Below are 15,311 nucleotides of genomic sequence, written 5' to 3' on the forward strand. Positions count from 1 at the left end.
CCAATCGATTATGAGATTGAAATATATTATTTTTGCATCCTTACAAAACTCGCCATCTATAGCTAGTATATATTGAAAAAACTAAAATTTGTGAAATCTGCGATGGCAAAGGTTGCTCTCTCATACCCTATGGCATATCCTGAGTATAATATTACTTTGTAATTGCCTATTTCAATCGCGCCGGTGGTTAGCTCTACGAAAACGAGGGTACCGTGGTCTGAATTTGCGTACCTGATCAAGATCTCCGCTTTTCATGGCACCATCAATTTGGCTGTAATTCCCAGAAGCTAAAGCAATCTTCTCCATTTCCTTAAGGCCCGGTACCACACGCAAGGTAAATGAGGTTGGTGAAATAAGATACTCCTTCCGAACTTCGTTTTTGAGATATATATCTTCCATGGTTGATTGCATCGCAGCAGAAGCACGGTAAAGAGGGTAGCGAGGTGATATCTTTCGCCTATGCAAACCAGCAATCACTTGCTGGGCGTGCTCAGAGTACGCTTCATGCGGTAAAGCTTTGCCGATGAGTTGGTACAGCGGCTGCCCAGGAAATATGGCGTGCTGGAATTGCTCTTTGTTTGTTATCCCCTGATCTAATAGATCACACCCGAATTTGTTCAGCTTGAGTATTTCTTTTGGTGGGAAGTATAATGTTGAGGCGGATGTAATTTGCTTTCGAACTTCTGGCTTGCGAAGATCTCCTATCGTAAGAGTATTTATAACTGGCTGCATTAATGGTGAAATGGCTGCTGTATAATTTACGAGCGAATGTTCATTCCCGTATATCTCTTCAAGTCTGTTGACAAAATATTCAAAATAGTCGGTCTAAAATTTGGTTAAGTTATATATATTGATATCAATTTAAGACAATTGAAATAACGAGTTTATTTAACTAACCTTGCTATCATCTCCATAGAATCCAAGGTAGCCAACTTCATACATAATGACATGTCGTGATGTTAATCCAAGGTGATCGTGAATCATGAAGTCGCGAGCCTCACACGTCAGGCAACCAATGAATGAAGGATCAACGCCAAGATCGGCAAGGAGGCAGTCGTCGACAGAAACTCCAGGCAGAATTTTTGCCGTATATCCTTCGGCTTGGGCTATTGCCAAAGCCCGCCTGTTAGGACTCATGAACAGCCCAGGGTGTCCAAAAAATGCGCCAACAACTCGTCGCCCTTTTCTTGTAGCTGCTAACATGACCTATATTTTTTGGGTAGTGTCAGCGAACGGAGAGCTTGCAAAAGTTTAACATTTTCTTACCTCGGCAATTTGGATATAGATATCTGCTTCCGGTATTTCCTCGTCATTGATGAAATACTGATACAGATCAATGGCTTCTTTATTCCTTTTCTTGATAAATCCTTCCGTTGTAGCATCGCGTACTGCGTAGTAGATAACGTCCGCCCGCTCAATTTCATCAATGGCTTCTAGAGTTAACTGACAAAGAGATCGAACTCCAGTGCCAACTAGAATTAATTTTCCACCCTCAGACATGATCTATGGGTTCTGATAACGTGTAAAGATAAAACGCAAGTCGATTTGGGGATCAAAAGTGAATAGATCTATGCCACTAATTCTATCAAAACGGGCAAAATAAAGCTTCTCGAGATTATCTTGGGAATGTGTATACCTGAGTTATTTTGGGGGGGATGCAGAATTATCTCGGGGCAAGACGAAAAGAATGAGTTGGCATTGGACTGTATGACTGGCAACTTGGAAGCGCCCCTTCTTTTAAAGTATCAATTGTTGCAGTGTTAAGGCCATTTACTCTAAGTGAGCAAAGCTTTAAATGATCGGCAACCTCGCAGGTAATGCAAGAATGAAACTTGGGCTCTAACGCCTCCTGCACAGACTATTCTATTTTTGTCTCTATACCGGTAGAACTAGCGCGGGGAATGCAATAGTTGGATTTGTATCAGACCCTTCAGATGCTCCACATAGCCTTTGAGGTGGTTTCTGCAACAGCTAAACTGAATGAAAAATTCCTTAATTTGGTACGCATGCTATATATGACGTAGATCTAGCTACATGTAAATGATCCTAGAGCTAGCACCTGTTAAGCCTAACAAAAATAAAGTCTTGAGCAACTGGTAGCTGAGCCCCTGCATTTTTGACAAATTCGATTTTGGCCAGGCTAGAACACTCTTGAAAAACATGCTCGCATGCTTCTTCATCGAGGCCCTCTTCTATCCACCATGATTTCATAAACGGCTTGAATACAGCCAAAATCCAATCGACGACGGTATTTGCGTACGCGCGCTCGAAGGCCTTCTGGAGTTCTATATCTCGCAACCCTTTCTGTGATTCTAACATAGCTTGGTATGCTGGGTGAGGAATCACTCGACTGTATGCTTTCTCTATTTTCCAGATCCTTTTAGTTTCGTTTATAGCCGCGCGAAAGGACTGTTCTGTGTGGACATGGTTTGGCGGATAAATCCCGGCCGTGGCGTTGGGTGGTAGTTTTCCGACGGCGATAAGACTTTCCATGGCCTTGAATAATGCGCAGCGTAGCCGTTCATTTCCAGTAATCCTTCCATCCTCATTGTCCGCGCATGGGGATGGTGCAGCGACGATAAGTTTCCCGCCGGACTTGATCTCTCGACCGCGCAAATTCAAAAATTCGACAAGGTCTTTATGGGAGGCTGCCGAGTTGCGACTGTCACGCTTACGAAGAAATTCTTCGAAGCTTTCCGAGGTAGATTTTGGTGGCGGTACTTGACGCAGCCAGTGAATGCTTGATAAAGCAAAGGCGACATCAACAGTGCTTTGGGGCATGATGGGGTTATAAAACGAGTTGGGAATAATACATGGGTAAAGTACTTTGGTTGAATCAAAAGACTTGATACTTGGCAGAAGCTTGATCAAGCTATTAAAATCATTCGAAGGGAGATCGTTGAAAACCAAAGTCGCGGTGGAGTTGGTGGGAAGTTGGGAAACAAGTCGTTGCATGACCGCCATGCTAGGAATCAAGATAGTTATGTTAGTATATTTTTTTTATAGTCAAATCAAATTCAGGCACTGTATATCATATGTAATTCATATGGCCATACCTAGCAGCTCCCTGAGAGCAACCATAATCTACGAATGTTGCATTGACCCCTGTAAGTTGTAAATTAGCGGTGGAAGCAACCATTGATTCAAAAATTGGATAGCTGAAGCATCGCTAAGGGAGTAAGCAGCTTTATAACGTAAGGTATTTGAGACTATTGCTCATGTTCCTTATATTCAGTGCTAGTACATACCAAAGCCGAGGCTTTCAAACAATGGCAAGCAAGCTTCCATCGCAAGATATTGTTGGCCACTGTTTTCGTTGTAGGTATTGTCACCCGCCATAGCTAAAGTATTAGCTGGCTGGGGCAGTGTCTTCTCCTTTGTCATCTTAATATTGTAATGGCGCTGATATAGTTGCCTGAATGTTTTTTTTGGCTTTAGTCAAAAATCGCTCCTGAGGGTTCTTGAATTATATCATCTGTCAATTAGGAATTAAGGCCAATACGGGCGTATATAGTTTTATATTACACTAATTTCAATTCTATGGTACTGAAGTCTAATCAGACCCAGATAATAGTATTTTGGACCCTCCATCGGCTGAGTTTGCGTATCGCGAGCGTTTCGGAATAATGTTGGTTACTGGAATACATGTACTCTGTTGGAATTTTATGAGCCGACATTTCATAGGTTAGTTAGCCTGGCAATTCAGGACCGCACGGTAACATTTATAACAGACTAGCTTTGTGCTAGGAGTTTTGTACTCCGAAGGTTTAGCCCGACTACGATTGTGGTACAAAGTTAAATATCCTAAAAGCTTGATGTCTAGCAGTCAACTTGGTGGCTATTCACCCAGGTTCATAATATTGTTAGCACATGGCTGGAGAACGCTCATAATAACCCTTGCTTCGGAGATATGCACCTAACTGATTGAATCTGAGTTGAGATCTCATTGGTCCAACCACCCATCCACTTCTGCTGTCGGAAAAACAACTTCCTTTCGCAGGTTGACGGGGTCGAGATCTCTATCCATGAGCATATGTACATGCGCATAAACATTTAATTACGCACTGAACCCATGCACCTCAATGAACTCCTCGATTTTTGGACATCCTTTTCGTGCCGCCCGCATGAAATTGATTGGTCCGAAAACTTTCTTCTAGAGTTTTCTAGCTTCTCGCTATCCGTCATTAGCTACTCACCGGGTACCCGGAGCTCTCTCCCAGATTTTTTATTACGGTTCTAAGCTTATGAAGAAAAAAAAAACCGAATCTTCGAGTATGGACAAAGTCTTGTCGTCTGAAGTAAAGGGGCTAGACGGCTGTGGTGGTCTGTAGTCACTGCAATATGTACCCGCATGCGTGCCGCAGTTGACCGCAGAACAGAGACAGTACTTACACCGTCAAACCATCCTGTATAAAAGTTTGGATGCAATTGATTGATGTAAGACTAATATACGCCAATCCTTAAGCTCTATTTAATGTATAGTCGGTAGAGTGTAGGTGAGGTCTGCTATGTCAAAGGCCTGCGACTTGTTATTAATATCAATCTGCATGAACAATGCCGCCTCGAGACAGCTCATAAACAGTATTGAATAGTACCAGCCGGGCAGTCAATGCCCATCTTTGAATTTTCCTTTTCCGCTTGATATAGAGTAGAAATGCAATATACCAGTTGACATGTATAATAATTTAATTGTCTGGGAGCGATAGTATTGTACACCAAGGCTAGTTAGAAAACAAGAAGAAAAACGTCGAATTTTTTTTAAGCCTCTGCCAGGCTCTTAATCCTACATTTTGGTAAATAAGTAAAAGGAAAACAAAACGAGAGCATAGCGACAAGACGTTGATGAAAGTTTTCTTTGGAGCGAATTTCGCACGGGACTTTAAGTTAAGTAGCTTGTAAGTTTTTGACCCGAACCCGAACCCGCCATCTATAAATCACTACCTTTGTGATATTGATATCTAAATCGGTGGGGTCAATCGCGAAAGTTCTCTTAGTTGTCGGATGTAACCTCGTTTTCTCTCCGGTTTGATTGTTCTCTGACTTTTACCTTCGGGATCCAAATCCACATTGAAGATGCTACGAGTGTCAATCCAACCCAAGGAATGGTACTCCATTCAGATTTTTGGCCAACAGTATATAGCCATCCAAATGTGCTTGGGCCAATGGCTACGCCAAGAGCTGCAACGCTGGTCGCAAATCCGTTTAGTGTCGCAAGTGCCCTCGTAGAACTTGCACTGTCCGTAACCAAAATAACAACACTATTGAGTCCTAAAACGCTATTCATCGAACAGAGCATTAGGATCACAGCAACAGTAGTATAACAGACCCAGTTACCACCGGGTCCAGCATGCTTCTCGTAGAGAGCGAGAGTGTATGGGACCGCAAAATAGAGTATCGGGTCTGCAAATGCAGCTACGCACAGTAGGGCTCGATTGCCATATTTGCGTGCCATTGGTGCGAATATGAATAGCTGTGTAAGTATCTCGACTACTCCAAGTGCGGCGAACAACAGACCCAATTGAGAACTATTGAGACCAAACCCGCCTGGCAGATGGAATGGGAGCCGTATAGGGTTCTTTGAGGAGTGGACGCGGGTAGCAAAGAACAGGGAGAATAGCTGTTCAGCAGTGACCCGGTGGATTGCCGATATAAAAAAGAGAACGACAAGGTAAGTTGATTGTGGCGTTAAAATCTCGGACCAAGTGAGGGGGATATTTGGGTTTGCACCGGCGTAGTTGTCAGTCGCTTGCTTAGGGTGGCTCTCAACGTCATGTGCTACCCTAGATGTACTATCTTGCTCGGAGAAACTTAAGCCAAAAAAGGACTCGATCTTTTTCCCCATTGCTCTCCCCGGATCGTATCTTCGTTGTTTGGACCCAAGAGTCTCGTCAAGAAATAGGAAAGCAAGGAAGCCCCCAGTAAAAATCATTAAGGCGATCAGAAGGTTCGGAAGTGCCCATGGGCTTTTGTCGAAAAACCCACCCGGTGGAAACAATGACGGATACTTCTGCGCCGGTTCGCTCAAGAACCCACCAATGGCGGGCCCCGTTATTGTACCTAGGTTCCATGCCAAAGGCAGGATACCCAGCGCTTGAAGCTTCAAATCTGGGTCCGGAGCAAGTTCAGCAGCCACCGTCCTTAAAATGCCCACATTCCCGGTCAGGCCAATTAAACATCGAGTAACTATCGCCATGGTAATGCTCGTAGAGAAGCCGAACGCTATAGTGCTCGCCATCATCGCAACGAGGCCCAGGAGGATGGATGGTTTGCCTACCAGTTAAGCAGTTAGTTGAACCGAACAAACTTAGTTAAGCGTGTAACATAAATACATACGACCAATCCTGTCACTTAGTCGACACCATGCAACCGCTGTCAAGCACTGGCATAACGCAAGAGATGCAGATATAACTCCTGTGACATAATCATAATCAGTGGCCTCTTCTTCCCGGAATCCAAAATTCAAATTTATGAGGCTCTCTAACCTGCCCAAACTCCAATCTCATTTTCAGAAACCCCAAAACTTCTTATCATCTGGGGTAAGTAGGAAAAGACGCTCGTCATGCATATCGGGTCGGCCACACGGCATAGTGCTAGATCGAAAGTTCAACCGTATTAGCCCGTAATATACGTGCTGAATTCAAAGTAAGCGGTGGGAAATATTACCTAGGATACTTAACTGCTTCAGTGGTAAACGGGGCCCTTTTTTGACGTTCTCTTTTCGCAGCAAGGGCGAGGTTTCGTCTTCCGTTCTTCGAGTAGTTGTCGGCATTTTATCCGATCCCTATCTACAATGTGGGGGCGGGGGTAGAAAGAGAAGACTTCTCAATTCACTCCAAGGAGTTGTTGCACTTTTAAGGCCTTCCGCAAGATAGATTTTTTTGACTAAGGCGAGGCTGGTTTAGAATCCTTAAAAGAATTTTTTTTGAATGACTGTCCGCTCAGAAAAGGTTCAAACTGAAGGGCATTTGTAAAGGAAACAGCCGGTCCGCAGCAAATTCGAGAGCCGTAGACATATTGGGACTTTGACGCAAGAGTGCCTATGTAATTGATGTAATTGCTGTGATTGGGCTGTTCTAGGCCTACTGCCCTGATTCAGCTCCCGTCACCAAGGTCTTTGGCATCGTGTGTAACATAGCGGCCACAAGTCAACCTATGCCCAGCGGCAATATCTCCCGAACTACGTTTTTACACAGTAATTCTATTTTTTAAAAAAAAGAAAGAAAGAAAGAAAGAAAATCCCGAAAGCAAGGGTCCTGAGAGGGGTCTGGTCGCAAAAGCGTATCAATCATATGGCGAAACAGAATTTTGCACGGAAACATATAGATATGACTGCCTTACGTGGGTAACCTATACCTTCAGCGCTCGTTTTGGAAGTAGAGTTATGTTTACTGAGAGCAATTCGAACCTAGGAGGGAAGAGTCTCGGTAGACAGAGATGCGGTTGGAAATGTACAGTCACTCCACCTCCACAATTTCTGTGTATGTGGTACAAATTTGTTGGGTGAATCCATGGATATACCTAAGTACTTATATTGTTTAGTAGTAAGCTGTCACAGCTCAGTGGGTATCAAAACGTTAAGCCTTCGAGTACTCGCTCGGCTCATTTGGCTATTCAATAGCCTTCAATCTTTCTACAATCGTATCGAAGATCCGATGCATATATGTGTACTTCGATGCATAATGTGCATCGGTTCATTGCGCGCATGCGACGGCCCTAAGAAACTAAATTACATATTTGGTAATGCGGGCTTTGTTTTTAATTCGAGTATACGAGTCCCTGTGGATACGAGACAAATTATATACCACGCAAAGGCGAGCCCAAAAGGAGATAACTTGTAGACCTGGCCGAACCGAAGGTTTCATCTAAATCCGAACTCTAAGACATACATATCTATAAGATTTTGTTGACCTAGTCCCACAAATTTGATAGCTTTATCTCATCCGTTTGATTGTTCCACCACTCTAATCGATCATTAAATGCGTTATGATGACCTCCTTAAACCTAAGGGGCGATAAGGCAAAGTTTTAAATTTCTGTCCTCCCCCAATCATTGCCTCCGGTCGATCTCCTATTATCATTAAACCTTCGGCTGCGCATACGTATACCCATTTACTAGAATATTTTTTATTTTGGAGTGAACATCATGCTAAACGTTTGCGGATCGAAGTCTCGATCTTAGACAAATCACCAGCATCCACTACCCTCTATAGCAGGTAAGTAGTTACTAGCTACTCACGCGGTACCGCGGTTAGCTAAGCTTACCCCCAGAAGGCTAGCTAACGGGTCGGAAGAAACTTTTACCACGGCCTCAACGCGTTAACGTGCAACGTACTTGTAATTATGGGGAGTTGTATATGGCTAAGGGTACACCGTTGCCTAATAGCCTCGAATCTTGGGAGCTGACTTGAAACTACAAAAAAAGTAGGAAGATCCCCTAGATCAATGTTGATAGCGGTTGGTCTTTTGATATTAAAGTTTTCGCGCGAAAGATCCCGCTAATCAGTGACGCAATGGTCTAAGTTACATCTGTTTGCTCACAAGTTTTCGATATTGCTATAGGTCAATATCAATCGAAGCGGCACGCTAACGCTGGTCTTTGAGTAGCTCAAGAACACCACGCTAGTGGCAACAACATAGCCATTATATTGATCTTCAAATTTAAAATACAACAAGGATGATGTATTAGTGGTATGTAAATATGCGGAACATATTTTTGTGCGGCCGCAGGACGACCTGCAACCCTGAAGGCTTTGCTTTTTTGGCCTCTCCTTAATTACATATGACTAATGCAATTTCTATACACTAGATGTCCAATTGAATACTCCAACTTAGCTCAGGGTCTCGTAAGATTAATCTCGTCAGAAATAATAACGACAGTATCCTCTAGGCCTCTTAATCAAATAAACGAGTATAGTATATACAAATACTTATGTATACGCAAACTATAAACTATCTACATATGCATAGGGATCCATATCCTCCATCACGATTATATTCAAACGTCAAATTAAATGTTTAGGGCACAATAATAACCATGTTAAACGATCCATTTAGTGGACATAGCTTGCTATTAAATTCAAACTGCGACTACAACCAAGACAAAAATGTACAGTGAGACTAGACCCTGACTACAGAATCATAAAGTCAGCCTAGCCATTCACCATATCATGTCTACAAATTCTAGCTTGCCACCCAGTTTGTAGTCCCTTGCTTCCTCTGACCAAAATATATCTCAAGACGTCAACGCACCTTGGGTATCCTGTTTAATTTATAGGAGGCGTAGTGCTTGCTACATGTATTCAAAATACCCTCGATGATGGCATGGTCAGTACCAGGCCATATAGTACAAAACAAGGCCTCTATATAACCATATGCTCTAATGCGGCCGTCGCCATACTAACGCAAGACTGGCTAGCTAGCATTACACCAACGTTAAATATCAACCACATAGATACGTATCGACACGTATCGATATACACCGATAACACCATGATGGGCCCTATATCATTTGGCCAGTAATCCCTAAACTCGGCAACCATTGCGGGGTCTTACCCTTATATTCGAAGTAAGCCATTGAAGCAAATCTTATGCTAAATTTAAATGAGATCTCGAGAAACGAATTTCTTGGTCAATACGCCTGTAGAGATATTTGGATTTGGTCGTGTCTTCTGGACGCCGTCCTAATACTTATAATGGTCTCGACGGAAGAGCAGCCTTAGCGTGGCCACCTGCATCGATGTGTACGTATTGGTGTACCCACGCATAGCTATCTGTAGCCGTCACGCTAAGTTTCCACACAAATCTCCATTTAATAAATGCACAGCATGCACACTAACATATTAAAAATACGCGAGGCGACTCTTATATATAGTTTTTGTTAAAAAGTTAAGAATATTATTATAATACTTTGATACGGGTATTAATGATAGGGACCCAAGAAATTGACGCCGGGGGTCTCAAGCCCACTAGAGAAGAATAATAAACAAATCGATAAGCAAACATACAGTATACCCCGTGCGCTACACAAATAGGGGGCAAAAGCTTAAATACGTTCCAGATAATAAGAATAGAAATACTGGTAGCCAAACAAGGCACATAGTGCTCCATGAATTTAATTAACGAAGGTCTCCTTGCTGAAGAACTGTTTGCATTAGCGCCCATGAAGGTAGGTCAACTTGATTAAGCCATATATTATTTTCAAGCGCAGGGCAAGCCGCCGCTATGTTCGGGAATTTGTAGTTTGGTCCAAGAGGTGACTCGACCCTAGCACGGAATGGGATATCATTTGAAGGCAGTGTCAAAGGAACTTGCGAACCTCCTGTTTTATAGGAAGCTAGGATTGGAGCGTTTGAAGGAATCGTTGCCGTTAAAGATGGTGCAGTCAAAAAATATGATTTTTCTGGAAGATGAACTGTGGCCTTACTGCTAATATGTGGCGGTATTGTGGCAAGGGTAGCAGCTCTAAGGTTTCTATACAATGCAGTAGCTGGTGTTTGCTTCATAATTTCGCTCAGTTTGTCAAGGGTGTGAAGATTCTGGAGAACTAATGGCCGAGTCGGCGCTGCTATCTGAAGGACCCCAATACATGTACGCAATTCGGAGCTAGTGTCGACCGGTTTAGGGAATATAGCAGCTGCAATGAGCAGAATAGTTGAAGTTTTGAATATATGTTGATAGGTTAATCCACACTGGCGTAGGCGGAAGTTTTCCTCCCAGTTTGGAAATTTAATTGTTCGCCGGAGTAAGTGTACGGTGGCTTTTGCGACTTCGAGACACTGTAGCAAGCATCTTGCCCTGAAATCAGGGTTGAGACACGCATCAGTGAAAAACCGGTAAAGCGAGAGTCTTATGGCCATTGCGAAAATTGCCGCTATACACCCATACTTGATTAGTACACAATCATAGTTTCAATCATGCGGCAACCTATAAACATGGACTGCGATATCATACCATCCAAGAGAACCGGGTCTAGTGGAGTCGAGCTTTCCCAAGCCAATATGCCTTGTGGGAAATTACTTTCAAAAAAATCCAGTTGTTGCTCGATATGACTCAGACGGTGTTCAGCGTCGTGCGCTTGAGGCACCAGGCGAAAAATAGGCCCTATCAACCGTGAGATCGAGGTAAGGCTTCTCGTCAATATTATACTCTCGGGCATTTCCATGCTCATGCCACCGTTGGCGTGCTCATTCGTCAAGTCACCCGTGTAATTGTGACCGGGTTCGTCAATATCAATCTCTTCTGCATCAAATATCGGCCTAGCTCCGAACTGTAATGCCAATTTTTGGTCCAAAAGAAACGTACACCAGAAAATCCTTGACCGATGCTCTATATCTACCGGTCTCAGTTTAAATTTACCGTAAGTAGATTTACGGTGGAGTCCAATATCTTTACAGACTTTTGCTAGATATTCGACGGTAAGGCGCAAGGGATACGGCAGAGCGACACTCTCCAGGTACATGGCCATTATTACCAGGACTAGGTCCCCACACGAAATTGCATCTGTTTTAGCACGAGGGAAACTCAAAGTAGTTTAGAGAATAAGGATTCAAGGATAGATTTACCTTCAACATCAAAAAGAGAGTGGGTAGGACGGTTCAGGTCATGAAAATTTTTTGCGAATTCCAAAAAATACCAACCCCGTCTATTGCAAGATAAAATCAAGTTAGCTGCGTCGACAAAATCTCAAACTGCTATATATATTTCGTGGACGTACTTGGAACTGTAGTTAGGAACTTCGAATATATCTGAGTCATCTGAGCATATGCTTGCGTAGGCGTTGATCGTCATAAGGACGCAGAATATCCCCGTGACGGATGATCTGTCTTCGGCAAATACAGGTGCCCTATAGGCCCGCTCAAACTTTTGCTGGATAACACACCAGCACATAGCCGGCATGTACCTATCAGTTGCAGATTTAGTCACAAACGTCAGATCTGTGTATACTGCAGCTAGCTTTGTTTGGGGAAATGGTGCTAGTTAACCCTCACCTCTTAAGGTATTGATAGAATATCATAAGGAACCTTTCGCCATTGCTCTGAGTAGGCAATAGGGCACGAAGATCTCTTATCTGCAAGGTATCCGAATACGGAGAGGTACTTAAAGCGTGTGGGGTTTCTTCGCTAGGCCCTCGCGCATCAAGAAGTGATGCATCGTAGCCTAATCCCTCCATATACCCTCGAAGCGACTCCACAAAACTCATAGTAGAAGCTGACCCGAGGAAAAAGTTTTCGCCGGTGCTACTAAACGAGAATCTACGGGGTTGCTCCGGACTAGGAGAGCGAGGTGATTGGCTAGAAGAAGAACGATTCGTTGTCTTGGACGAAAACGTGGATGTCGGACTTTGAAGTCTAGCATCAGCAGTTTTGAGCTTTTCATTCAAGTCTTTGATAGTCGTCTGAAGCAATCGTATTTGTCTAAATAATCCATTATTGGATACACATATGTTAGTACCTGAGCACACCGCTATGAAGTCGTTCGATAGCCGGCGTAGCATTAATTTGCAGGGTTCATAGTCTTGCCTGACCGGTCCAATTTTTTTCCCGTTTCCTGATTCTGTAAATCTGCAGACAAGCGATGCAGAAGCACAAGAAGTGCAAGGCCCACAAACTCCGGCGCCATTGGCATCACACTAGAAAATAAATTGAACCCCGATTTAACTTCGAAACTTCATAATATGAAGGTCAATCATATTGCCGTATTGATTGACTGGTTTCTTAACTAACTTTTGTTTTACGAGACCTGCAAGCATCACAGGCTCTACTATTACGCCTCGACTGATATACTCGTTTCCGGGGAGGTCCGGGCAGATTCTGTGATCTACTCGTTTCTTCAGAAGCATTTTCTGGCACCGGACTCAATTCCGCGTCGCGATCCTTCCTGCACTCCCCAGATTCCATCTCTCTGTTTCGAATTTTTGTAAACCGTAATCTGAATTCGAATGACTGGGGGCTACACTTTCGTGTGGCTGCTGGCTATCTTGTATACTATAAGAAAATACGGTACTAAAAAGCGGGTGACGGATGCTAGAAAGCTAGCTGTTAACACCTGGAGGTTGCTGCAATTTAATTATTCTTATACGCACCGGCCAACGGGTCGTATTTGTGTGGAAACCGGTTTCAACATGGATATGCCAAGCCGGCCTGGAGGCACTTTATGCTCATCTGGACATGGATCTGGGCACCCTTTCTATTGGGCGGAGAACTACCTCCGCTGATCTGCAAGGTTACGCAGCGCGCCGATCGACGGAAAACAAATCCGACGACACCCATTTCGGGCAGTACCGTACATTTATAAAACGTTGCATCTGGGTATATTGTTCATTACAACTTCTAAGCTTCGCGATCCGGAATCGAGTTGTAAATATAATTTTTGCTTATCCCGTTATTGACTGTAGCGAGATAGTCAATGTAAATTATTTAATATAATATCGACTTTGTTCCCGTTGATTCTTTTGTAAGAAATTCGTGAGTCCGCATGCTAGAACAGTATATTTAATTCCTGGCATAAGTACATAAGTACTTATGTAGGCGCACAAACGTTAAACCCCTCTTCTCTTGAAAAGATTTCAGGCCAACATATCTATACTTCGCCAAGGGCCCGCTTAACCAAGTACTCGAACTTTTTCATATATCGCCCCGGTTTTGGTGCCCTTTCGCTGAAACCCAACGAAGTATCTCTTTATGCCCCTTGCTCCCGCCGACGTCATTGTTTGAATTAATCTCCAATCAAACGATTTCTCTTTAAATGCACATATACAATACTAACCTAGGTCCTCCAGCTCGAGTTTAAGACGCATATCAATATCAGGCATTAATTCCATACCTCACCAAATATCATCATCGATCACTCCTAAAATTAAGATCTCAGGACCCCAGAAAAGTATAACAAAGGCTTCAGCTATTGCGATATCGGTTATCTGCAGAACGAGGAACGCATACCGGCTCCACAAGTATACTTTTATCTCGTTACAGTTTAAATAACATGACCCCCCGCAATTGCGCGCGCAAGGTTCCAGTCTCGTAACCAAACTGTGGCAAGGTTTCTCGATCATGGTGCGCTGGCGTCACAACACGCGGTTTCAGATATCGCTGAGACTTCCTTTACGACGAACAATATGAACAAACCTTTGCACCAAAAATTTTTAAACGTTAAAATATAAAATGTATTAGAACCATAAAATAAAGAAAAAAATTACATATATAAAAATGCACACTAATAAACTCCCTGCTAGCAGATAAACTGCCTGCCGGCTGGTGAACTGTCTGCCTGCCTACCCAGCTGGTGAACTGCCTGCCTGCCTACCCAGCTAGTAAACTACCTATTAATTGATAAATAATTTATTAGTTCGCTAGTTAATAAATAATTTGTTATATTAACTAGTGAATAACTTGTTATTATCATATTGTATAATAAATAATCTGTTATTATTATGTTGTGTAGTGAGTTGCTTGTTAGTGAATGAGTAGGCAGTTCACCAGCTGGGTGGGTAGGTAGGTAGTTCACCAGTGTGTATTTTTACATATGTAATTTTTTATTTATTTTACAGTTCCAACACATTTTACATTTTAACGTTTAAAAATTTTTGGCGCAAAGGTTTGTTCATATCGTTCGTCGTATCCTTACCCACCACGAGTTCATAACACCCTACGACGACGCTAAGAGGATATCTAATATAAATTTTCTCAATCAAGAATTTTAGATATGTCGCCGAAATGGCTACCGAGATCTGTTTCCATCGCCAGAAATTGACTGTGCAAACTTATCAGCCCCCAAAGACAAAATTTATCGGTTTCCCTGATGGAATTGATAATCTGCGTCCGAATCCAAGTTCCCGTATGAAACGAAATATCTTTTACTATACTCGGGAGACCATCTGAACGCGTTAACGGAGGATTGGCAAATTAGGAAAGTATTGGTTTAAGATAATTCAGAGCAATCGCGGCTGAATGCACAATCTGATTTTGAACCTTCCACAAATATCTTTTTCGAATTCTGACCGCCACCGGCCAACCCGTGCCAAAAAGTTATACTAAGTTCTGGACAACTATTCCACAAAACACGACTTCAGATTCAGAAGCTAATGTTGAAAATAAGATCTAGACCTTGAAGCTTGAAACAAGCAAAGTCCACGGTGAGAACGCTTTGCATGTATATGCACGTCCAGCTAGCTCGATTTCGGGTTTGCCCCAAACGCTCCGTAGTCAACCCTACCAAGAAAAAAAACGTAACATAGGTATTATTGCGTTTGAGGTGGCCACGATTGCATATTAAATTTTAGTCTAGTGAAATTTGCTAGCGAGTGTGGCAGGATGT

The 15,311-nt window shown here is 42.9% G+C and overlaps 4 protein-coding genes across 4 annotated transcripts; all 4 read right to left on the bottom strand.

Moving 5' to 3' along the window:
* Positions 1–151: 151 nt before the first annotated feature.
* Positions 152–1,500, bottom strand: AOL_s00076g406 (uncharacterized protein; the record flags this gene model as incomplete). Its single annotated transcript, XM_011122958.1, has 4 exons — positions 152–166; positions 232–825; positions 898–1,206; positions 1,267–1,500. The coding sequence occupies 4 exons, from the start codon at positions 1,498–1,500 to the stop codon at positions 152–154; spliced, it is 1,152 nt and encodes a 383-aa protein (XP_011121260.1).
* A 552-nt stretch (positions 1,501–2,052) lies between these two features.
* On the bottom strand, positions 2,053–3,384 carry AOL_s00076g407 (uncharacterized protein; the record flags this gene model as incomplete). The annotated part of the gene is made up of 3 exons (XM_011122959.1): positions 2,053–2,965; positions 3,057–3,105; positions 3,249–3,384. The coding sequence occupies 3 exons, from the start codon at positions 3,382–3,384 to the stop codon at positions 2,053–2,055; spliced, it is 1,098 nt and encodes a 365-aa protein (XP_011121261.1).
* A 1,606-nt stretch (positions 3,385–4,990) lies between these two features.
* AOL_s00076g408 (uncharacterized protein) lies at positions 4,991–6,769 on the bottom strand (the record flags this gene model as incomplete). The annotated part of the gene is made up of 4 exons (XM_011122960.1): positions 4,991–6,270; positions 6,334–6,411; positions 6,483–6,590; positions 6,664–6,769. The coding sequence occupies 4 exons, from the start codon at positions 6,767–6,769 to the stop codon at positions 4,991–4,993; spliced, it is 1,572 nt and encodes a 523-aa protein (XP_011121262.1).
* Positions 6,770–10,114: 3,345 nt separating this feature from the next.
* On the bottom strand, positions 10,115–12,837 carry AOL_s00076g409 (uncharacterized protein; the record flags this gene model as incomplete). Its single annotated transcript, XM_011122961.1, has 6 exons — positions 10,115–10,869; positions 10,950–11,474; positions 11,561–11,640; positions 11,713–11,898; positions 11,987–12,412; positions 12,722–12,837. The coding sequence occupies 6 exons, from the start codon at positions 12,835–12,837 to the stop codon at positions 10,115–10,117; spliced, it is 2,088 nt and encodes a 695-aa protein (XP_011121263.1).
* Between the last annotated feature and the right edge of the window lie 2,474 nt (positions 12,838–15,311).

The sequence above is a fragment of the Orbilia oligospora genome, assembly GCF_000225545.1.
Source record: "Orbilia oligospora ATCC 24927 unplaced genomic scaffold scaffold00076, whole genome shotgun sequence".
NCBI classification, from domain to species: Eukaryota; Fungi; Ascomycota; class Orbiliomycetes; order Orbiliales; family Orbiliaceae; genus Orbilia; species Orbilia oligospora.